At 38.8% G+C, this 26,171-nt stretch overlaps 1 protein-coding gene and 1 long non-coding RNA gene across 6 annotated transcripts in view; one reads left to right on the top strand and one right to left on the bottom strand.

Annotated features, from left to right (window-relative positions):
- The window catches only part of axin1 (axin 1), an 84,852-nt gene extending 74,335 nt beyond the window's left edge, over positions 1–10,517 (bottom strand). The window contains exons 1-2 of one of the 2 annotated variants that reach the window (XM_068003394.1): positions 9,982–10,517; positions 2,496–3,468 (exon numbers count right to left, since the gene is read on the bottom strand). In XM_068003394.1, coding sequence (XP_067859495.1) covers positions 2,496–3,373 — 878 coding nt within the window. In that variant the 5' untranslated portion in view covers positions 3,374–3,468; positions 9,982–10,517. The remainder of the gene's footprint in view (positions 1–2,495; positions 3,469–9,981) is intronic. The other variant, XM_068003395.1, reaches the window with a different exon arrangement.
- A 419-nt stretch (positions 10,518–10,936) lies between these two features.
- LOC137340949 (uncharacterized) overlaps positions 10,937–26,171 on the top strand; it is a 50,256-nt gene continuing 35,021 nt past the window's right edge. For 3 of the 4 annotated variants that reach the window (XR_010966918.1, XR_010966916.1, XR_010966917.1), the window contains exons 1-4: positions 10,937–11,023; positions 13,061–13,185; positions 16,585–16,691; positions 20,888–20,967. This is a non-coding gene — a long non-coding RNA (uncharacterized lncRNA). Of the gene's footprint in view, positions 11,024–13,060; positions 13,186–16,584; positions 16,692–20,887; positions 20,968–22,944; positions 23,214–26,171 lie in introns of those variants that run through there. The other variant, XR_010966915.1, reaches the window with a different exon arrangement.

Below are 26,171 nucleotides of genomic sequence, written 5' to 3' on the forward strand. Positions count from 1 at the left end.
CTCTATAACAGTGTTGAAGAAAGAATTTGTGACTTCACATGTATTAGGCTAGTTCTGCTATTTATCTTGCCCCAATTACTTTTGCCAATGGCTCATGATAAGAAGAAAAAGATTACATTTTATCCAGGCATCCGATAACCAGCAGGAGGGTAGATGAAAGAGTTTTTTTTTTAAAAATGTATAACAGTTACAGTTCCTATTGAGAGAGATGTTGCTACTGGCACTTTTGTATATATATACAAATCTTCATTTATACTTACCCTCTCCCAAAAGATGGGAAGTCTTTCATTTTAGCACCATAATCTGTCACTGGCAAATTTCCTTTTGTACTAACAAGGTAAAACTAAACTGGCTTTCAGTACAGGCAACCACAATGTCAAAAAACAAGACTAAATCCCAGTAATCTAGCAAAGGATAGTAAAATTGGTTTAAAAGTGTTGCCAGTGGCTGAAATACTGATCAGCAATATCAAAAAAAATTCCACCAGTTTCTTAATGAAATATTAATTTATGTCTGGCATGTACAGTATAATTTGCTTCTCAATTGCCCCTTTTCAGTTGTATTTCTTAAAGATATTCAAAAATCTCAGTTTTATGCCAACAAAAATACCTTACTTCAAGTTAATTTTAAATGTCTTCCTTTTGCTATGCTATACAGAAGTATCTGATCCAGTGTGCCCTTTTGTTGAAGTGGGGAGATCTCGATCGACCTCAATCTCGACAGTAGATAGATTGTTGAATCAATTTCACATCTACTTACAAAACAGTAATTTTGAAATACCTAAAACTGTCACACATCTATCTCATAATGAACCTATATTTCAGCTAAGTTCTAGAACCCTCACCAACTAAAGCAATAGCACTTTACAATCAGACTACATTAAAACAGTGTTTTTCTTCGTTTTAAGACAGTACCATGTTTTTGAAAAAATTAGTCGAGTGATGTTTGTCTCAAGAGAAAAGGTGCATGAGTTACAAATAATACTGATTGATAAGTATGTTTCACTGCAACGGATACGTTCAAAGCAAAAATGTTTAGGGGCAGGCAGGGGCTGACTAATGATAAAGGAAATGCTATCCCTCTGCTTCTAAAGTCACTCTTAGAAACAGTTAAATAATTCTGCAATGTTGACTAGAAAATCTTTGAAGCTTCAGAAATCAAATGAGGAAGTGTGTTAAAAGTTAGTGAAAAGATCTTATTAAGTTTTGAGAATCTCCTTAACTCTACATTCATGGGGTTGCAATGTGTACAGCAGTATGGTCTTTCTTGCAAGATTATGTATTCACTGTAGGCCTTGTAAACCATCACAGAGAGTTTACCCTTTCTAGTTTGAGGAAAGCTTTGCTTGGGGAGAATTCATCCCAATTTACAGTGTTAGCTTTTCTATACAATAAGAGAATATAGGGATGAGAAAAGAGCACTCAGCTTGTTTCATAATACAGGTTCGCTCCAGACTGATCTAACCATCTTATTTCCATAAAAATACTTTCCAATGTCTGTACTGTGGTGCCGATTACAAACTAGACTGCACTAAGCAGTACTTTGAGAGCTGCATGAACTGAGCAGGGCATTACAGAGTTTAATTATGGCAGTGGTGTGGAGAAAAGGTGCATGAGTTACAAATAATATTGATTGATAAGTATGTTTCACTGCAACTGATGCGTTCAAAGCAAAAATTAATAACGACTAACTTTCATTCCAGGATCATTCTGGCCGCATACAAACTCCAAATACGGGCTTTATGCACTAAATATACTTTGATTGACTAATATATATTGAAGCCATTGTCAGCAACAGCAGCACTGTATGCATTAACTTCAAATCTGGTTAGTTAAGATGTGACGAGCAACAAAATAAATCCGGCTCTTTTTCTGCCATTAAAGCAATTACAATAAAAGTTTTTGCATAGCATTTTAGCAAGTGAAATGTAAATGAAGTGTTTTTTCATCTAAAACTCATTATTAAAACAGCATTCTGCATTCAATGACAGGAAGAATCTTCATTTCCAAAATAACAGTTTTATAGTATAAACCCTTTAGCCAAGCAATATTTTAACATATACATCACCCTTCATGATTCATCCAATGTTGTCACTAGCATTCTAGTAAAGCAAAAAAGTAAGCATATGGATTTCTTTTATTCTGTTGCACTGTAGACATTTATTACTGTGTTTCAGTAAAATATAATGGTGAGCATGTGAAATTTTCATACTACATTAACTTGAACTATGTAATACCATTAGGTTGCTGACTTTGCCCTTTCAACCTTGGGTTGTTCCTGGAGAAAGTATTTTAAGAGATGTAACACAGGGTGATAGTAACGATGGGATCAATCTGAGTTAATGAATTAAAAACATCAAAAACATTTTAGCTTAAGTGCGATTTTCCCACAAAGCGTATTGTTACCAACATGCTAAATAAGCCCAGTGACAACACTGATTTTTAATGCAATGAACACTTCAAGGTTCTGATCCTTAATACCATAAAGCCATTTACCTGTATTCTCGACCTTCGTCGAATCTCCTGGTTGGGCCAGCACGTTGTGGCGCTGTTTCCATGAGCAGTTTCTGTGTAATCCTGTTTGCAGTGGCCAAATCTCTCCCTTTTTGTTCATCTGTGTCTTGGTCACATTTCCATTCCTCATCCTCATTCAAAGTAGGTAAATATCCTAATAATGCCTTTCCTGTCCCAGACCCTGAGCTCTGATCACTGTACAACTTTGGACTTTCTCCACCTGTCCTCGTATATTCCAAATAAATATCAGACTTCAGGAATACAGGATAGGTGTTCTCCTCCATCATTGTCTGAATTTCAGTTTGGGCCTGGTCAAACATGGCAGGGTCTATCTGTTGCTTCATAACACAATCCTTTATGAAGCTTTTAGTGGCGGGTTTGATCTGCCTGGACACGATACCATTATTATCCAGAATATATTTCTTATATATGGCTTTTGCTAATTTAAGCCTCTTTTCTTCATTAGAATCATTAGGTTCCAGTTTTCTAAATCCACTGCACGCAAACCAAAAATCCAACAGGTCCGCACAGTCTTCTTGTTTTAAGAAATTCCTGAATAAATTTATTCCATCCTGATCATCCAGCAAGGAGTGTAAGGACTCTGCCCATCTCAGGTACGGGGGTGTTGGTGAAGCACTCCCCTCTGGTTCATAACCCAAATCCAGATCTGGCCTCCGTGGGGTTGCTGTGGAAGCCTCGCTTTTAAGCCCATCAGTTTTTATGGGGTAGAAACTGTGGTTTAATTGTCTACTGTCTGTAGACGCCAGCTCACCCTCCTCACCTGGGACTGGTGGCCTTGGTGCATCTTCAGTAAAGCTTCCCCCTAGGTCCATCAAATACGCCTTTCCCCTCGCACTCATTTTTGTAGCGACCACACACACACCGCCAAATCCTGTGCAGTCCCAATTCCCCCTATGGTCAAGTATTCAAGCAGAGAACAAATGTTGTATTCTTCCTGTAATTCAAAAAAAAGTGAATCATTCCTGCAATATTTTAACAACCAGCAAATATCCTCACTGAGCTTTACTTCGTAGCAGAAGTGGCCTTAGCTAGTTCAGACAAGAGATGAATGATGAGTTACGTTACAAATCGTGGAATATCAGGTCATGACAAACATCCCTTTCCGATATTTCTTCTAAATCTAAAACATTCTGAACAAAAATGAAAAAAGACTCAAGTCTAGCTTATACCATGTCACTTTCAACACCACTTCATGCTATTACATTCTTTAACGCTCATAACCTATTATTCTATCACACATGGGGATATCTACATGACTTGCAAGTGTGAGACACCAAACTTTGCACCCTAAAAATGAAGATGAAGGGATTAGGGTCAATTCACATTAATTCTATAAAGGTTTCATTTAACCTACTCTTCCAAAGGAATGGCATGGGCTTTATCAAATGCTTCAAACCAAGACCATCAGCCATAGTTGACCATTGTTCATGAACTGTCAACATTAGCAAAGAGACAACTGAGTATCATAGGTCCATCTTTTATTAGAACTTTATTTTTGTGTTGAAATGCTAAAAGTGCTATTAAGAATACAATCAATAAGCTGCAGATTAAGTTAAATAGTAATCCAATGTTATAATCTACCTTGGACAGTAGAAATTATCACAAATAGCACGTACTATGCACAGATAATTCATCTGGATAGGTATCATTTGCTGACAATCAATGGTCCCTGTTAGTTTTCTTTTTGTGGGTAAAACAGGGAGAAGGAAGAAAGAAAGATGGCAAACAGCAGCACTGTTCAATTCTATGAGAAATTTCCTGCAGAATCCCCATTCTACATTTACTGGCTCAAAGCTCCCTCACTTAACAACACTCGGACATGTTTAGAAGTTCAGTTAGTAACTACTGCACAAGTTATTTTATCAGAGAAAATCAAACAGCAATACATTCTATGCAGAGATCATTTCTTTATCGCCCAAGTCAGAAAATTGTGGGTTCAAGCCGGTCCAGGATTTGGGCACATAATCTAGGCTGACATTTCAGTGGAATACCGAAAGAATGATGCACTGTCAGAGATGCCATTAAACCACGGCCCCATCTGTCTTCTCGGGTGAATGTAAAAGATCCCATGGCTCTATCTGAACAGGGGAATTCTCCTGGTGCCCTAGCAACATTTATCTCTCAACCAAGATCACTAAAACAGATTATCCAATCATTTATCTCATTGCTGTTTGTGGGACCTTACTGTGCACAAATTGGCTGCCATGTTTCCTTGCATTACAACAGTGACTACACTTCAAAAATAATTGACTCTGAAGAGCTTAGGGAACATCTAAGGTCACAAAAGGTGCTGAATAAATTCAGTTTTTTTTTAAATTTTTATGGTACTTTTTCAATGCAAGGCACTACTTATAAACAATTTTCTGAGGTACAAGGCATGTCAACTTGTTAATCACCCTTTAATGTCTTCCAACTAAAAATCTCAATGCACAATGATACATAAACCATTCATGAAATGAAAATAACATTTCATTTCAGAACAGGTTGTTATATCTAACCTTTTCTAAGTACCTGGTCACTTACCAAAATTCACACCCATCATACATTTTACATTACCGTACTTTTAACGCATCCTTTCATACTAGTCATTGCATCAAACAGTAGTAAATGAAAATGCTAATTCCAGATAACCGCAGTTTCAGTAACTAAAAAAAAATCCTACTTTTGATAATAACTATGTAAAATTTCTACCATTGTTTGCATTTTAATTCCTATTTGATTATTTACTTGTTGATTAAATGTCTTGTGTTGACCAGAATATTTTCATAGCTATTAGCAAAGGTTGGTATCACAAGATGCTACATTATTGTTTGCCCTACCTTTACTAAATACTTCTAAATATTCAGCCTCTTCAACCATCTATTGAAAATTAAAGACTAAAGATCCCCAATATTATAAGACAGCAAATTAATGAAAACCGCTTGTTGCATTATTACATCTAAGAAAGAAAATGGAAATCCAAGCTGCCAACAGCTGATATCATCTCTTCATGCCAACTCAGGACTGACATTTTTTTTTTGCAAGTACATATTATTGTTTTACTTTTGCAAGTATACAATGCTTTTGCGTAAGTTCAATATAATTAAGTAACACCGCACCATACTACATTTTAAGAATGGTGTTTCAACTCCGTTAGATTCGTGATGCATAATTAGGAATGAGGTGGAATCTAGCATAAAACAGATGGTAAATTTAAAAACTTTCCTATACTGTGTGATGAGCGTCTGTCAGCCAACTTCATTTCAACTTAAACTAAACTACAGCCACACCTTGTGTATGTTAAAGTATAATGGGGCTATGCAATGGAATGTACAATGTTAATGAAGATCCTCCAATATGCAACACTGACAGTTGAACTATCTAGGATACGTTGAGGGGAAGCAAAGGCCATCCCATTAAGAAGGGTAGAATTGGAGGATGAATCAATGGACACCGTTGCCATACATTCCCCCTCTGACTGGTTAAATGCAACATAGATGGAAGCCCCAACCATTTTGCTGGGGAAAGTTGATATGAAGTATGAACTGTATTTTTTTTAAACACCAAAGATTGATTAATATACCCACCACAAGCACCTCACATAAGCAGCCTGCACAAGTTAAATGTTAATTTAGAGTAAACTTTTTAAACTGAGATCAAATGACACATCCAATACATAGAACACCCATGACTTCTTGAAGAGATGTGTCAACCCCGATAATCTCTCAAATTACAACCATGTGTACAAACAGTATACATTTCCAACAAGTTTAAAATCACCCTGTATATTTCAAAAGATAATCAAGAAATTCCAATTTGCGTTTTGAGCAGAATCCATTTCTCTGATTTTAAAGATTTTGAAATATAACAAGGAAGAGCTGAATATCTCAAGAAATGTTTAAACAATCTATTTGTTAGAGCTAGAGTGGCCTAGTTTCCAATGATGAACTCCACAGGGGAACCAACTACTGATAAATATATTCATTTTCTATTTTTTTTAAAAACCTGCTTGAAAACGTATTTCGTCTTGCAGTATAAAAGCCTGAACAAATTAAACAGCTGTCAATTGCACTAAGAATTCTAACATACATAGCCAAATATTTAAAATTAAAGAACAATTAAAACAATTATGATTCCTTTTTTCAAATCCGTTCCAGTGACATCTACTGAATATAAAAATAATCAAACGGTAGGTACTATACTCACACGCATCGACCTGCATTTAAAAGCAGTCTGCCCGTTTGATATTTTAAAACCACCTACAATCGCTCTTAATCTACTGCAATGTTTAAGCTATTATTCATCAGATACTTTTACCACTGAATCCTTTCCTGAGGGGTAAATCTTTAATCGTCCACCTTCAAACTATGGTTAAAACAGATATATCTAAACAGGCTAGTTGCCGAGATGGCAGATCGGGTTGGTACTGAATCGCTGTATCTTACACTTGCGAGATGTTTGTGCATCAGTCCCCTTGATCTGACTGATGCATCTGCAGCCCGCATCGCATTCATTTCTTGGCCTCTCCGGCACAGTGGGGGATGGGAAAGAGCAAACGAGACCCTTTTTAGCTACTTGCAGTTCTCGTTTTGTTTCTAATAAAAGCTGCCCAGGCCCTTTATTTTATAACACTCCAGCTTGTACAACTTTCTAACATCAAATGTCGCAACAGTAATCATGTCTACGGAAGATTCCGCTGGAAACAAATCTCACCTAAACTTGATCTAGAAATGATTGGCAGAAAATCCCAGCACGATTCAAACCCCCCAATGCACATTTTCAGGAACCTCTCCCCCACATTGCAGTTAAACCCGCTCCTAGCTTCACGACCTACCTGTAAAAATCTATGCTCTGCTTCCGCGTGCATCTGAGATCTTTAAACCCCAAACACCATAAGGATATTAACAACAGGAAAATACTTAAACACTTTCTTTGTTATTTTCAATCTCTCGCACACACATACACATTCCCTGGCCCCTCTTGAAAGATCTAAATAGCGCCCCCTGTCTTAGCACTTGCACTGCAAGGAGTTCACCAAACATCCAGATCCACACATCATAGAAACCGAAAATCCTTTGGCCTAAACTCTTTCCCCAATTCTATCCAGTAATAAAATAACTTGTGAATTTACAAAAATTCTGAAAATCATTTTTTTTTGCTAATTGTGATTTGTGCTTAGCGTATTACAAATGCGTCTCAGAATGTTCCCTGTGATATGAATTTATGTTTATTATAATGCCTTTGTATATTTCACACTTATGCATTCTCACAATAATCAAACACATTCGCGCAAACGTTTTCATCCTATTAGAAATGTACCAGATTAACAAAACACGACAATATAAAACATGTTTACGTTACTGCAGTAACCCATCATTAACTTTATAGATCATTTCACATCATCGCCATCCTAAATATCGCATTGTATAAATTCTGTTTATGTGTCAGGGTCAACTTCACACATACAACTTCACTTTTAGGGCAATAACAATATTTATATACCGAGGCCAAAAAATTAGAAAAATGCAAACTAAGAAACTGCATGTGTTCACACATTGCTGCAATTATTATTTATTTTGGCACAGGTCACATAATGTCATATTATCAAGGCTGCAGGACATTCAGTACTTAAAGGAGTTACAAGAAAAATCAGGTCAGTCATACCCTGGAGAGGAAAACATATAAGACACAAAAGAAAAATCAATTTGCTTAATTATATCCGGTCAGAAATGCCTAAACGGGTTACAATCTCTTGTCTAACCATCAAATTATTAACACTAAAAATTAGAGGTGCAGTTATTCCGGACACCATTCGTGCCGTAAACGTAAATATCACCAGAACAAGTTTTATCTTAGCACCTATTCATTATCCTTTGAAACAATTCCATTGAGAATTAGTACCATACAAAAATGAGTATCTTCATTCAGAATGAACTACAATAAAAAAGTGTAACACACGTAGTTTTTTTTCATTCATTTAACCCGTTACTGACACCCAACATGCATATTTAAACTTACAATTCAAGTTAACCACAAACCTTTAGATTGTATGCGTGTTCCCTCTCACGTAGTTATAATTATGTATTAAAATTCTCACTCCGAAGTGGATATTTTGACGTTCCCATCTCCTTCGCCCCACCACCCCATCCTCTCCTGTGAATACATGCTTTGAAGTAATTATATTTTACAAATCACAACGGAAACTTAAAGAACCTGGGCTACATCATATTAATTTGTCTGTTTTTAGTTTTAATAATTTCTAGATCGATCTGTTAGGCAAAGGAATAAGCTATTTTCAAAGTTCAGAGGTCAGCCAAGGTCAAACTTCTCACCAATGCTTTCACCGCTAAAAAAAGGTTCAAACCGCAATTCTACATTTTTCCTCAAAAAAAGCCAGATCCCCAATAACTCAAATACCCACGAGTCGGTTTGATGATGGTATTAAACCATATGCCTAATTTCACAACTTATTGATCAGGTCTTCCTAGATCATTAAATGTCGTCAACCCGCATATGGCCTAAATCAAACGCACTTTTTTTGTAGCAATAGATGAAAAATGAACATCGCGCACTTTCAAACCTTTTGCAAAGTGCAGATTAAAATTAGCATTGCTAAACCGGAGTTAATTATTATAAAGACAGCTATGGTAAAGAAGGTACTAAAATATACGCAGTATACCGACAGAATGAATGTGATCCGTGCAAAAATAGGATGGAAAACACCTGTCAAAGACAAAAACTGTTGTTGACTAGCGAAAGGATACAGGTCAATGTTTTTATGTTTAGTTGACAAGAGCAACATTAAGGCCAATAAGCAAATGCTAAAGCACGACTTTTATGTTCAGCTAATGTTTTTGTATTTAATGTAACAGCTAATTCAGCTCAGGAACGCGAGCAGATGTCACTACTATTTGAACCAACAACTGTGAAGTTGGGCAAAGTTTCCAGCTATTAAATGACTGGATTCTTCGCAGCTCGGCTTCCAAAAGCAATGTTTCCTTTATACAGGAATTGTAGCTTCCCTTCGCTGTGATAAAGTAGGAGGGCTCACAGAACACAGTGGCATTCACACAATACGAAAAACAGGTATTATTGAATGCATTACAGAAACATTTCAGTCGTTTGGTGGGACCCAATTGCCATTGAAAAAAAAAATTGCATTTCAAACCAGATCTGCAGATTCGTGCACGCTGATCAAGTGTTTTTTTTTTAAAAGTTACATTACACAAGTCAAAGGGGACAGTCTCTGAATTTCCAGTCACCAGAATGTTTTTCCTTCTTTACTTGACGATCCTTTGACCCCCTTCCTCCTCCTCCTCCTCCTCTCTGCTGGAGGCGGCTGAGAAGTGGCTCAAAAAGCTGCCTTAAGCCGAGCTCTGCCTTCACCCCCCCCCCCCCCCCCCACATATCTCTCCTCCCCACACGGACACACACACACACACATTTAAGAGTCGGACTGGTCATTTACCTGGACACACACACAACTCCCCGTCCTACACATGCACCGTCGCGGGTAACTCCTTTCCCCAGCCGAATCTGTTAGAAAGTTTCTTCCATGAGGACGATCCGCGGTTACGGCCGGGTAGAAACGGCGGCGACGGCCGCCTCCGCCCCGGCTCTTCCATGATTTTTTTTTTTTAAAAAAAACACCCTTCCCTCCTCCCACCCCCCACCAGGTTTGTTGATTTATTTCAATGTTATTTTTTAAAAATATAATAACATTTAAACAAAGACCAAACCAGATTTTTTTTTGAGAGAAAAAGATTTTTTTTATATATTAAAAAAGAAAAGCACCCTCCCGGGAGCGGCGGCGTTGAGTTAATCTGAAGAGGTTATTTTTATTCTGCGCTGTGGAGAATCACGACGCCTTTCCTCTCTCGTGCTCGCTCGCGACTAACCGCCTCTAACGATTAACTCGAAGCCCCTGCACCGCGAGCGACATCAAAGCACATCGCCGCCGCCGCCGCCAGGTCCTGTCAGGTCACAGCACACCTTGGGCTCACAAAGTCTCCTTATTCATCACTCTGCCCCAACCGGGCGCCTCCCCTTCCCCCTTAAAAAAAAAATAACCATTTTTTTTTTTAAAAAAAGGACATTATTTTCGAAACCGTTGTCGAAAGAATGAGGGGAGGGGGAGGGTGGGGGAAAGGGGAAATAAAAATCCGCTTTCATCCAAAAACGCCTCTATTAAGCAGGTCGGACCTCATCAAAGCATTCTCCTACTGAAAGCGTTCGGCGACCCATTACCTCATCGCCGCCCCGCGGTTCCCAGGTTGTTGATTGGCTGGTCGGAGTCGTCCGGCGTCCGAAAGGGATGTTGGGAATTGTAGTTCGACCGCGCTGTGTTTTTTTTTTACGTCGCGGGGGTGGAAGGAACCTATAACTCCCAGAGAGCATTGCGGATCATGCGCAAGCGCGCTGAAAGCACATGGTTTATTGCGGGGAGTTCGCCGGCTGAAGGGTGTCCTGTGTTGGGTTGGACAAGCAGCAGGGCTTGTGTTTCGTCTGTGGTAGGAAACATACCGGCATTAGGCCAGCATATTTGCTCTTTTACTGGCATTCTAGTATGTTTATTGCACAATGTAATGCCATGAAAAAATAAATAGGGAGCGAATTTGTGTCTAATGAGCAGGCCAGGCCCATCAACACCAATTTGTATAATAAATGTAGGGGGGACAGGATAATGTTTCTTTCCGTAATGGATTAGTAATTGCACGAATATGGGGCCAGCAGTAGGCCATTCAGCCCCTCAAGCCTCCTCTTCCATTCAGTTAGATCATGGCTGATCTGTATCTCAACTCCATTTTGTTCCATATCCCTTGATACTCTTACTAATAAAAATCTATCAATCTCAGTCTTGGAAAGTTTCAATTGGTCCAACATCTGCAGCCTTTTGGGGAGAGTTCCAGATTTCCACTATCCTTTGTATGAAAAAGTGCTTCCTGATTATGTTCCTAAATGGCCTAGCTCTAATTTTAAGATTGTGTCCCCTTGTACTGGAATCCCCCGCCAGAGGAAATAGATTCTCGGTATCTACTCTATCGAATCCTTTTAAATACCTCGATTAGATCACCCTGCAACCTTTTAAACTCAAGGGAATACAAGCTAAGTTTATGAAACCTGTCCTCATAATTTAACTCTTTAAGCCCTAAATTACTGTATTATTAGTCTGCTGGCTCCAGCAAACAACTGTTTCTTATTAACATTTATTTATTGGCCAGAGTAAGTTTGTAAGCTATGTTACATTCATTAAAATATTTAAAGTAAGAACTGAATTGTTTTGAGGGACTTTAAAAATACATGTCACCATTCTTTTACTAATTTACAGCATTACTTTCACATTTTGATAAAATACTTTATAATCACTTTCCCCACTCCCATGGCTCACCATGTTTATCTAGTGAACAGGTGATTGAGGTATATAAGATCATAAACGTACAGAAAAGGTAAATCCAGAAAATTACTTCAAACTAAATTACACGAGTTGGATAAGGGGATCAGGTTCAAACTAATAAAAGGCAAATTTAAGACAGAGATCAATACATGGAATGGATTTGCAGGTAAGTAGAGGAGGAAAAAACACTTGAATAGCTTAAAAAAAAACAATTGGATGCCGCAAAGGGAGCCTCTAGGGTCTTCCCGCCAAGTTGAACTAAGCACAAATGTATGGCCTTTTTCATCTATTGTGATTTACACAAACCTGGAAAGCCCCAGACAATCTGTGCTAAATTAGCTGATCTCATTCTTGAATCCTTGCGGTGGCAGCTGGTGGCGTCACAGAACAGGGGGCACTGCAGCAGCAGGAAATTTAAAGCATGAAGATCTCATGGGCTGCTAGCAGCAGTGCCTGGGCCCCATTCCGGGAGACTCCCAGGAAATCTGGGAGATTCCCGGGACTTCCGGGTAATCCGGGAGGGTTGGCAACCCTAACCTGGAAGTGCATATGTGTGGATAACAGGTAAAGACAGAATGAGGCTGAATAACCTGCCAGCACGCAGTCTAAAGTTACACATGCAGAATGACCACTTGGGTGAGGTACAGGAGGGTGACTGGTACATGTGGAGACCTGCTTCAGCACACAGTCAATGCCTTTAGAGGGTGAATATTGACAGAAAAAGGGGCAGGGGGAAACTTTATATATTGTGATTTTTTAAAAAGTGAAATATGGGTTGCAGTAGTGCTACACCAACTGCACAATGGTTCGAACTAGAGTTAAAAACTTCCCACCCTCTGCTCTGTGAGAATTTGAGAGGCTATTTTATTTCTGGTGGGCATTGGAAGCTGCTGGTGACAGTTCAGCAACTTTGTTAATGTATTATTATGTTTTACTGCTCAAACTTTATTTTCATCTTTACACATTAGTTATTTTCTGTACAATATATTGTTAACTTTGTGCTGATGCAGATAGCTGAGGGAATTTTTCTTTTTAGTACTTTTTCTTCCTTTGAATTGTTCTTTTTACGTAGGCGCTTCTCAAACTGAAGCCTAATATAAATGTTCATAAATGGTGGGGTGTAAAATCATTTCCTTCTGTATTTCCTGTTTAGATATTAGTGTTTTCTTAAGCATCAAAAGTGCATGAGCTGAAAACGTACGAAACTGGCCTGACCAACCCAGGGAGTCAATCATTTTGCAACTGCTAATGGTGCAAGTCTTAACATTCCAATTTCAGGTCTGTACCTTAACAGCTAGATGAAGATCATAAATTTATAAATATTAAGAATCAACAGCTGAAGTAGTAATGCTGAAATTGCAATATTTCTACTAATGAAACTTTTTATCAAGATTGTGGACAAACATCTCCTGAGAGAGGCAAGAGGTAACTCATGGCATACTGAATAATATTGAAGAGCCAGTCACCTTCATAATAACCACATTATAATTAACATTTAATTTTAAAACATAAGCATGTGATCTAAATTATGTAATTTTAAAAAATTGTTTATTTCTTGATTTAAAAAAATGTTTATTCTTTTGCTCATCAATCCTGTGACTAATGAGGCAATTTGTGAAAATATTTTTCATTTTATTCCACCATCCCCAATACAATTATCCATCATAATCTACTTGTTAATCACTCTGCAAGCTTAACCATGATTCATGAACAAATAGCCTTTGTTATGCCCCAAAGTGTAGGATGAAATCTTCTGAGGACAGAAATCAAGAACCTTAATTTTTCCAAACTCCTCACAGTGACAGGATAAATACATATCCTTTTCAAAGTCACATAAGGTTCAACTCAGGACACAAGATACAAATACTGATTATGTAATGATCCCAGAATTACAGGATGGGTGGTTACACTATGCCACTGTTGCTGGTCCTAAGATCTAACATGTTGTATCCCTGTGTTGCTATTTTAAGGTTTTCCAAGACTAAATTGTTGCAGACTGGTTTAGTAACACTCTAACTTGTAGGGCTATTGGTAAGATGTGAAACTCACTGCTAGTAACATCCTAGGCCAATAGTAAATAGAGTACACCTTATATAGGTACAGTAAAATGATATTTATTTCTGTAAATGAGGTAGAGCTCACAACTCTAAAGTAAATTATCTTCTTCTGATTGCAAATAAATATCGTACCACTTCCATCCATGGTATATTCTATTTCTGATACTCCAGTAGTTTTCAAATTGTTTCTACCATGTTAATTTAGGTTTAATTTTTCATCACATTTAATCTAGGGCTTTTATAAGCACAAAATAGCTTTCAAACAGCTCATTACCTCACCCAAGCTGCTTCCCACATCTCTCCACAATTGACCGGTTGCCATCTTAAAAATCTCATAAAGGAGGATTAAGTATTAAATTGGCATGGCCATCTCAGGCCAGGTACTACTTGTTTCACCAGTTAGGGATGGAGCACATATGATTAGAGTCAGTGTAAATTTAAAAAATCATCATAATCTTCCTTGCAGACAGAAAAGTCATGCTAATTGGATCCTTTCCATACAGCAGCATCTAAGTGTTGTACTACAACTGTAAAGTCCAAAGTTCGTGAAGATTTCGTGCTGCATTTATAGTCATTTATTAGATAAGTTCAAAGTGCCTGAATATAAGTCAGTTTCGAGAATCAAAGAAATCAGCAGAGAAATGCTGCTTTCACACAAATATATCATCTTTGGATAGTTTCAAAATCAGATCTGTGTAAAGATTAGATTCTTTTAAATTGTTCAAAAATGCATTAATTGCTTAAAAAAAAGTACCTTTTTGCCATCACCTCTGCCAATCTGAATTGACTGCTATTTATGCACAAAAATGAAGAATGACTATTCCCATTATAAAAAGCCATGAATCATACTATCTATGACCTGAAAGACAAAACAATATCGTATTTGTCAGCACCCCAATAAGTTGGGATCCTTGCTGAGTGTCAGTGTCATTGCATCATCTCATTTACATGCAAAGCTGGCCAAAGTATACTCAGCTACAGCAGATGATGTCATAAAGATGCCTGGGTGATGGAAACTGCCTACGCTGTTCCAAGCTGGCTCCAAAATCTCAAGTAGGACGACACATGCCTTACTGCCATTTCCAACTTGTTCTTTATTTGTAGGGAGGAGGGGACATCAGGTCTGTAATCTGTGTTAGTAACGTGCTGAGTTGAGTGCATTGTAGGATGTAGAGTCGACAATCAAGCATTTAACCTTGATCCCAGTGAATTCCGGAGTTAACACGCGGTGCATCTGTTAATGCAGAAACCCAGTGTTGTAATCTGGTCTCAGCATTTGAATGTGCATATGTCGATCTGATAGAGAGGCCCTGTTTATGCAGTGGGACAACACTACCAGATTCTTGTAGTCTATTTACAAAAAATGAGATGTGCATGAGTGCTTGCATAACAAAAAAATTCTTAATAGCAACGCAATGGGTAACAGAAAATAACATGCCTTTAGTTTTTTTTTCATTCTTTAATCCAAAGTGTCTGTTGATCCAGATTCCATCTGCATAGACGGTCCTAACTATCGTGTGAACAGAGTCTAGTGTCAAGAGTTCTGAATATGAAAAGCTTTAGTTTTAAGAGAGGTTATTAAAAAGTATTCTGTACCACATACCAGATACTGTTTAATAACTTATTAATATTTTATGGTCACATCAAAGCTAGTTTGAAGACGCAATGTCCTACTTCCAGGTCCATTAAATATACCATTCAAAGGCCAAAAAAAAGACTGTAGTTCCCTAACAGGAGCTCGTATGACTGATTTAGACTAGAAGCTCATTTATCATTATTTTCTTCGAATTATATACCGTATTTACAATATTTGTGTAATCAACTGCAGATTATTTTTCTGTAAACCTGAAGCATACTAGCACAGAGTCTTTCAATATCCTTTCCCTGAACATCAGCTGTCAGTTTACTACAGAAACCCTCACAGAACGAAAACAGCAGCATCTCAGAAACCTTAGAGAAAAAAAAAGTGCTCAGGATCTGTCAACCCTCTTTTTAATACTGTTACTGATGAGGGGAGAGGCATTCCTGTCCAACAACACAAGGGCCGTAACACACTGTTTAAAAAAAAAACCTGTTAACTGCTGACAGGAAACATGTCCACAGTTTCCAGACGCGGGACCACAGCCATAAACAATAAAACCAAAAGTACTGACAAAAACAAAAAAATGTCTGACAGCTATTAGAAAGAATAGTTTGAAGGGAGTGATGCAAGAACCACAGAGATTTGTTCCTGCAAGGCTTACGTTGTCATCTCAGTGTCCTCAATTAGATCTCAGCCTTGTAATTATTTATCCATTGTTTTGGATGTTTGTTACATGCAATCCAACGGTTTTGTATATACACTTTAATTTGGGGTTAGAATCATACAGGACAGAAGGAGGCCATTCAGGCCATCATGCCTCTGCCTGCTCTTTGAAAGAGCTATCCAATTAGTCCCATTCCCCTGCTCTTTCCCCATAGCCCTACAAATTTTTCCTTTTCAAGTATATATCCAATTCCCTTTTGAATTGGCTAGTCTATGTATATGTTGTCGTTTGCAGGAGGTAAGGGAGGAAGGCTGTGTGATTTGCTATCTGTAGTACCACACTTTCATTAACTGTGCTGCTTCATATTTTGATAGGTGCTAAGCCGGTATAGGGTACTGACCCGGAAGTTTTATGCTTTATACTTCAACGTTTCTGCACTCAAGCAGTAGGACACAGATTTGTGTGCACAGTTTCTGACATGGTGAGTTTTTGAATCTTGAATGTGCCTATGGTCCGTGGCACACATACTTCCCCACAGGGAACAAGGGGAAATTGCAGGGTGTCACTTCAGGTTGTGGTTGCACATTTTGAAGCTGATAGTTACAAAGTGACATGAAGCCTGGGGCAGGTCATCTACCCACTTTCTCAGCAATGGAATTATGGATGGCTTGGAAAGGAAGGAAAAGGAATGACAAAATATATATTTTTTTAAGTTTAAATTCATCCACAAAAATGCACCTTCTGATATCTGTTTCCCTTAATAAAAAGCAAACCATTTCCGTAACAGTGATTCGTGTGAACTTTATAAATTCTCATGTCACCCCTTGCTTCATCTGGAGCAATTTTTCACAGAGAAAAAGACAATCGCAAGCTATTGATACACACATTGTACCTACATTATCAACAGCAGCTGTTCAGAGCTCTGTGTTGAAGTGGCTCTAAGCGGGGTAACCAGGCAACCACAGATGCTGTCTCAGTAAAAAAAATCAGATTGCACAAATTCTTTGTTACTTCTAAAATAAAATGATTTGACCAACAGCAGCAGTCACAATTTTGATATTTTGGTGAAATTTTCCTCGGGTGGATGTGATATCTTTCTTTTACATGTCACTCAAAACAAGATTTATGATAATGGGAGTGCATCTGGATAAATGTATTACCCATCACTGTGTAAACCACCACACTGTTACTTTTCTCTTTGTTGCAGAATTTGAGTTTTTCCAAAGGTTCCCCCTCACAATGTACACTATATGCCTGGTCAACTAATAACAGCTCTTTGTCAATGGCATTATGAACCAGTTGCTAGGAAATGCATTGGTAATATTCTTCTACTCTTCCCCTTCATGCTTTTAATACTAATTGAAATTAATGTCCCCTTGTTACCAATTCACTGACGAGGAGATATTGGCCTCAATTTTAACCCCCGACCCACTCCCGCCCATTGGGGGGTAGGCTTAAAATATCGGAATTGCGCAATTCAACCGCATTCGGTGGCGATTCAGGCCCTAGACGAGGCTCCCGCTAAAAGCAGACGGGGGCCTACTTAACATGCAAAAGTCGCAGCCCACCGATGTAATCGGCACAGTGACTTATTTTTAACCTCAACACGAGTTGTCCCGCACTGTCTGCTGCCGAGCAGCAGCAATACGGCAGGAGGAGCTGACTGGCTAGAAGAGGCCTAGGTAAGTTTTATAACTTTGCCTGTTTTAAGCTCCTTGTGGGCCAGGAGGAGCAGGAGATCCCCACCCCCCAAGGCCTCACAAGGAAGCCTTCGGCCTTCCCAATCCCAACCTCCCCCCTTCCCAATCGTGGCCATCAGCAGGCTACCCCCTCCCCCATCACTGTCATGAGCAGGCCAACTCTCGACTGTTAAAGTCTGCCATTATTACTGCTCTATTACTCTTACAAACCTCTTTGAATTTCCTACGTTTCTCTTTCTCACTATTTGGCAGTCTACAATGAATGCACAATATTGTTGCAGAGCCCTTATTATTTCTCAATTCAATCCAGAGAGACTCAATTTGAATGCCACCTTTCTAATGCTGCAATTGTGTGCTTAGTTAGTAATGCAGCCCTCCGCCCTTTTTGCTTTCTGTATCTCGTCTGAAAATTTTATAGCCAGGACTGTTTAGTTCCTAGTACTGCCCCAGCAGATGCCAAGTTTCTGTCAAACCTATAACATCATAGTAATTATACAGTAATTAGTGCTTCTAGTTCCCTGATTTTATCCCTAATGCTTCATACATCTGTACATAGGCACTTCAATCCTGTTCCATTGTTACTCTTTGGCACCTTCTCCCTTCTACCTTTTCCTTATTTGCTCAACTATACTTATACGTAGCCCTCTCCCATCTGCTCTACATTCCATCCGCCTGATTAGTTTACTCGTTCAAACAATCACCCACAGCTCTATTCTTGATGCCAGGACTTTGGTGCCAGTCTAGTTTAGGTGTAGTCCATTCCTCCTACACAGCCACCTATTGTTCTAAAACTGGTCCCAATGCCTTGCAAGCTTTCAACCCTCCCTCATACGCAACTCTTCCAGCCATGCATTCAATTGTCTTTATGGCTCGGTACCAAGCTACACTCACTGAGCCATCAGGGAAGTATAGCTTATATTTTTGACAGACATACCGTTGGTGAGACGTCCTTATTAAGTCAATTGATAGACAACGGCTTTGCAAGGAGGGGGAATAAGCAGCAAAATAGAGGGAAGGAAGAATCATCAATTAATTAAAATGTGGCCCATTTGCAATTAACTGTATATTTTTGGTGATACACCTTACAGAAAGAAAACATTTCACTTGTCACAAAACTACAAGAAACATTTTTTTCATGAATCTGGAACACTACATAATGTATGTTTGCTTTTGATGGTTATCGACTGAGCTGAAGTGATAATGTCCTTCGAGAGCTCAGTGTCCACAGAAGACTTTACTCCACAAGCTGAAGTAAAATGAACTTGTGTGACTAAAGGCAAAACTTGCACTCTGGTTTGAGTTAAAAATCAAGCTGAAACGCAAACTGAAGTTGGATGTGTGGCTGTTGGAGTGACATCACGAGCTCACCCATTAGATAGCAACACAGCGCCCATATAGGGCGGTACCAGAGAGTTGAAGCTCCACTGAAAACTGCTGTACTGTAACTAGGGGAAAGCACAAATCTAAGTGCAGTCAACTGATGTATACACAGTTTAAGGCAAATAACACAATTACTGAGGAAATAAACAGCTGAGAATGGTTAACGTTCTTAATCCCAGCCTTCACACTCCTAATTATCCCCAACTTCTGTATTCCTAATAGCCAGGATCTCACTTGTGACAATCCAATTGCTATCTTCTAATGTTAACAAAACAAAATATAGAATTGTGATAAACAGTTATAGATACCAGACCTTCACCAATGCAAATGCATTATTGCATTTATCAATATTAAACTTGTACCGGCAATGCAGAAGTAATGAGCATATGTTCTGCGTTAGACCCTGCTAACCATGACTGCAGTAAGCTAATGGTGCTCCTATATCATATTTTTGTACTAGTCTTACATAATTGGGCATGAAATAAATTGTACTGGAACGTACTGCCACGGTACATTTTCATGGTCAGTTTATATAAAGCAGTAAATGCACAGTGCTCCATACAAGCTTGCAGAGCCATGAATCCTCATTGGATTACAGCATACCAACAAATTGCAACTCCCGAAGATTCCTAGCTAAACTGAGCAGATGCTTGAATTTGAGGATTTAAATTGTACATCACCCAACAGTTTCCCTTGTATAATTATAAAGAACTGAAACAAACATTAAGTTGAAAAAAGACAGCTTACTGTTTTTTTTTGGTACAAGTTTGGGTTATTTTGAGAAACTATTTAAAGCCTGCGTCTTAAAAATAAAATAACTGCAGCTTTATTTTATTTTTTGTTGAGATCAACGGTACTTATGAAGTTGAAGGTCATTTAGTTTTTGAGAGATTAAAATGGAAAGTTTGCTGGATTTCATTAATTTTCATACTTTTCACATCTTATCACAATACGATGTAACTACCAAGAGAGCAGCTATGCAAACCAACATCATATTTTAATGAATCTCAATACAAGCTCAAGGAACAGCACCTCATCTTTGTACTAGGCACATTACAGTCTTCTGGTTTTAACACTGAGTTTAACAACTTTCAACCTTAACCATTGCTCCCATTTTCTCTGGGACAGTAGGTCCTAGCAATGAAGGATGGCTGCACCAGAGCCATTGGGAGTGGAGGAGGTATGGGCTGGTGCTTGCGGTGGGATCCCCTATTGGTACATGGCCGGTGGGGTGGTCTGCACCCCTTGCCTTTCTTCCACCACATTCCAAGGCCACGGGAGCCTTCTCCTCTTTGCCAGATTTCCCATGCTTTCCTCCCCCTCTGCTATTCTGCTGTAACCATTTACACCTCCTCTGGATATCTTTTATTTATATACTTGTGTCATTTATCATCTCCTTTTGCCTTGCACCATCACCACTTTTGTTATTTAATCACTCCTGCCCTCCAACCTATCACAGACCTATCCCTTTTGTTCTTTTCCTGCCCCCTTTTTTCCCTGGCTCTGTATTTGCTTAAAAGCTGTTCATCTCTAATATCTTCCAGTTCTGATGAAAAGTCATCGACCAGCAATGTTAATTCTGTCTCTCTCTCCACAGATGCTGTCTGGCCTGCTGAGTGTTTCCAGCATTTTCTGTTTTTATATCATAATTTGGAGGGTGGCCCAGTAGTACAACAGGTATGTGCATTTTTGCTAGTGACTGGTTTATGGTATAAGACTATAAGAGATAGGAGCAGGAGTAGGCCATTTAGCCCTTCAAGCCTGCTCCACCATTCAATGAGATCATGGCTGATCTGATTTTTACCTCAACTCCATTTTCCCGCCCTTTCCCCATATCCTTTGACTCCCTTGCTGATCAAAAATTTGTCTAACTCAAACTTGAATGTATTCAATGACTCAGCCTCCACAGCTTTTTGGGGTAAAGAATTCCAAAGATTCACGACCCTCTGGGAGAAGAAATTCCTCCTCATTTCCATCTTAAATGGGCGGCCCCTTATTCTGAGACTATGCCCCCTAGTTTTAGATTCCCTCATGAGGGGTAACATCCTCTCAGCATCTACCCTATCGAGTCCTCTCAGAATCGTTTATGTTTCAATAAGATCTCCTCTCGTTCTTCTAAACTCCAATGAGTATAGACCCAACCTGTTCAGTCTTTCCTCATAAGACAACCCTTCCATACCCGGAATCAACCTAGTGAACCTTCTCTGAACTGCCTCCAATGCAAGTATGTCCTTCCTTAAATAAGGGCACCAGAACTGTACGCAGTACTCCAGGTGTGGTCTCACCAGCACCCTGTACAGTTGTAGCATGACTTCCCTGCTTTTATACTCCATCCCCCTAGAAATAAAGGCAATATTCCGTTTGCCTTCCGGATTACCTGCTGCACCTGTATGTTGACTTTTTGTGTTTCATGTACGAGATCCCTCTGTACTGCAGCATTTTGTAGTATTTCTCCATTCAAATAATATTATGCTTTTTTATTTTTCCTCCCAAAGTGGATGACTTCACATTTTCCCACATTATATTCCATCTGCCAAATTTTTGCCCATTCGCTTAACTTGTCAATATCCCTTTGCAGACACTTTGTGTCCTCCTCGCATCTTGCTTTTCCACCGATCTTTGTATCATCAGCAAATTTAGCCACAATACACTCTGTTCCTTCATCCAAGTCATTGATATATATTGTAAATAGTTGAGGCCCCAGCACTGAGCCCTGTGGCACTCCACTAGTTACAGATTGCCATTTTAAAAATGACCCTTTTATCCCGGCTCTTTGTTTTCTGTTAGTTAGCCAATTCTCTATCCATGCCAGTATATTACCCCCAACACCATGAGCTCTTATCTTGTGCAGTATTGCACTTGTGAAGTATTTCTTTCAATCGGTAATGTATGATTGTGTATAAATGCACACCTGACACAGAGTATATGCCAATTAGCTGCAACATTTATTCCACAAACCAAAGATTTTCTATAAACATTTTTTGCTCTCTTTTGAACCTGTATTAAACGTTTTTTGAAATCATTTTTTGAGTTTCAAAGCAGCATTTTATATTTAATGTTTTCATAAGTATTTGCAATTTCAGGTTAAGAAACCAATGGTGTGCAATGACTGAGATGGGTAATTCACTTAAATTCTTGATTTTGATGTATTCTTTGGAAAATACTGTACCAATTGTTTTTACATGGTATCAGTTTCTGGTAAAGTGTACTTAAGTGTTGCTGTTTTTGTCTTGCTGACATCAGCAGTGATTTCTTCTCATTACTTCAGTGCATTCCACCAGCACTACAGCAAAGTTTCAACTTTGACATAGCTTTCATTTAAACACTTTTTATGTTCACAAATTTAATGAGATTCTGGAAGAAGCTGGCAAATGCAGAGATATTTCAATTAAAATCTTTGATCCAGATAAACAGGGGAAAAAAAGGATAATGCAGAATAATTGAGTTATCAAATATATTGATTTTTACATGAACATCTAGTGACACCTCGTTAATAATCTGATAAAGCATATCTGGTGGGAGACCATGGAATGCAGAAAATATTTCCAAAGTGACCATTTTATGGCCCGTCCACTTGTTTTATAAAGCCGATGAAAGTGTTTTAAAACTGGAAAGTTTACTGCATTTTTTTTCATTACTTTCTTATTTTTACAGAGGTGAAGCAAAATCAGACAGCATCGCAGGCTGCATATGTGTTGTTAGTATGGTGCACCACTAGGCTAGGCTCTAAGTAGCCTCAAGTCAGACAGATACTGCTGCTACGGAATATTGCTCGATCCCAAATAACCTACTCACCAGTGTATTAAGAGGAAGTATTCAATGGCTCATGAAGTCACTTTAATGCCATTAAAGCTTGATGGTTACTGAATATATTGCTGAGAATATGCTATCACTAACCATAAAATATGCCATTTTAAAACTCATTTTACTTGCCTGTTATCAGAGATTCACGCATCATGTTTACTTCCCAGCATCTTGCAATGGTGTTGTGAATGCAAAGTAGATCATTACAAATCACTTGAATATTAGAGCAGCAGCAGAGACAGTGAATGACTCCTATAGTCTACAGCTTTTACGCTTGGCATCATCTAAACTCTACTTCTCTTTTACGGTTCTAAACCTTGATGGTTGCTGCAGTATGGGCCATAGCCTTTCACCTTGGTGTCTCAAAAAATAATTCACACTTCTACCTGGAAACATCAGCTTTACGTGGTGGAGTCTGTTTCTTCCATTAATTAAGAATGGGGCGGAACTTGTAGAAACACAGAGATGATATTTTGAGACATGTCTCCCTTTGAGACATATACACTGTACATATCCACTATGCATCCATCTCAATCTGGATGCATAGGATGGTTTGATGTACTCATTCTGGAAAAATGGGTTGATGCCCTCGGCATAAAGTGATATGAGGGAGAGGGTACCGCTTTTTAATCAAAAGAGGCTATTGTTCCTCTTTATGATAAATTGACAGACGGGGACAATTGCTAAGTTTGACTGGCAGTGGGAAGCCCGGCCTGCCAGGCATGTACTTGAGGAAGTTGCAACCATTCCACCCTCAATTCACCATCTATTACAATGGATGAATCAAAGCCAATATGTGTTGTCAGCAGTTGAGACTCCCGGCCAGACAGGGCAAACATGGAGACTCAGTCCTACCGTACCTGCGTATATAATCACAAAAGATGGAGCAGTTTCCTACTTAAAATAGACAGTATATGCGGACCCAACATTTCAATCAGGAGGCACACGGTGACATCTTTTTCCCATATTCTTTGTATATTAGAATGAAGTATTTCAATCAAGAGAAACACAATGGTTTGCTCTTCACATTAAATACAATGGGAGTTAGAATTTCATTTAAAATAGATAGTGCCCTTTTCTTCATTTAAATGTTATGCACAGTGGAGGTCTAACATTTCAGTTAGAAGAGATACATTGACCTCCTTTCCCAAACTGTACTTGGGTTGTTGCATTTTAATTGGGAGAGATGGAGTAGCCTCCTCTTAACATAGATTTAGATTGTATACAGGGTACAGCATTTCAGACAGAGATGGCGTAGCCTATTGACTTGGGTTGTGCATATGGTTACAGCGTTTTAGTCAAGTGATTAGCTCCAGCCGTAATAAAGAACTCGGTATTGAAAAGAAAGAAAATATACAAATAAGGAGAATTCACACTTTAGTTCACTTTGCATCTGCTGTTGCCTGTCCAAATAAAGTCTTTTGCTAACAAGCTCACAAGCAGCAGTGAGTTAAACTTCAGACAGTGTGGTCTAATTTTAATGGTCACCTATGCCTTAAATAGAGAAAAGAAAAATGCTCTACTGGTGTGTTGTTCCCTGGATTTATTGATTAACATTTGGCCTATTTATATACTGTAATCTGAGCTGGAACTCGGTGTCTTAGCCTTAACACACATTAATACATTGTTACATAAGAGCTAAATTCCTGCAATTGGAACAGTGCTATTCAGACCAGTTCCTTAGGGTTTGTGAAGACATTGGTAGCGCATAAATATTACAGAAGTGTACTCAATTCAGCATGTGTTTATATCTCATATTTCTTTTGGACCTGTTCATCTAGTAGAATACAATTGCTACAAATGTCAAATTATCAAGCCATGACTGTGTCCAGTTGACAAATCCAGGCAGGTTTGGAATAAAGTGGCAAAAGCAAGGTAAAAATACTAATTTGGAAAAGGGAACAGGGAAATATAAGCAACAGGTTCCGTTTCTGCTTGCTTGCAATTTGGCCCATCAGTAGAATGCGATGCATGCAGAATAGTGATGTAGTTAATAAAACTGACTATAATTGATATGCAAACGATGTCTTTCCTCTGGAAGGAAGAACATAGTACATGACTGATAGGATTAGCAACACCAAGAAATGACCTTCTTCCAGAAATAAGGGAGATCCTAGATGCCTTTCGTCAAAGAGGCCTGTAGTTGTAGACAATCTCCAAATCTGTAACTTAATGCCAATTAGATCAATTGCAAGCTAGAGTTTATGGATATCATATTCAATGATGTATATGTATCCCACTGAGTGGTACAGAAACATTTCCACTGTATATTGATGTGACAATACACCGTGGACATGTTATATTTATAAACATCCCATACTTAACTCTTATGCTGCTTATATTTTTGACACCCTGATTTTTCTTTTATTTAAAAAACCCGATATTAAGCCATTGTCAAAATATTCAGGCCGAATTACCTCAGCTGTTCTGATGAACTCCCGCCGTAACTCTGGTGGGAGTATGGCAGAGCAGTGCAGAAAAACACTGGGCCTCAGATAGGCCTGGTCCCAACCTCAGTTGGGATTCCCAGCTTGGCCTTGTAAAGAGTGGGACCTCCACCCACCTCTCACAAGGCCAGCCATGACATAGAAGGCCGGTCTTGTGGCGGGGTCTCCCAATGCTGGGAGTTCCCGCTTCCTTGACCTATATGGGATCCAGTGTAAACAAAGTGCTCACGTCTGGAAAACCCATTGGCAGAAGCCAGTGGGGAATTAAACAATCAGACAGTGCTGCTGGGGTTTTGCAGCAGGACTAGGCCAACTTAATGTGCCTCCCTCTTCCAGCAGTACTCATCTCTTCCTCCAGTTATGCCCTGGTTCAGGAATCCACAACACTGAAAGTCTTAACTGGAGGGCAAGAGGAGAGCTTTGGGAGGTGACTGTCAGACAGTATGCACCCCCTTAAGGCAGTGGACAACATTGTTTGATTAATTTCAGAGGTAAGTACTTTTAATTACTAGCATTCACTTTGCTTATATGTTGTTCTGTGCTGAAGTAATTTATAGATGGAGCAATGCTTTTGCAATGAGGGGTTCTTTTTGGGCCAGATGAAATTGGGAAATGGGTCAAATTTGGCCT

This window comes from Heptranchias perlo, chromosome 22, assembly GCF_035084215.1.
Source record: "Heptranchias perlo isolate sHepPer1 chromosome 22, sHepPer1.hap1, whole genome shotgun sequence".
In the NCBI taxonomy this organism is placed as follows: Eukaryota; Metazoa; Chordata; class Chondrichthyes; order Hexanchiformes; family Hexanchidae; genus Heptranchias; species Heptranchias perlo.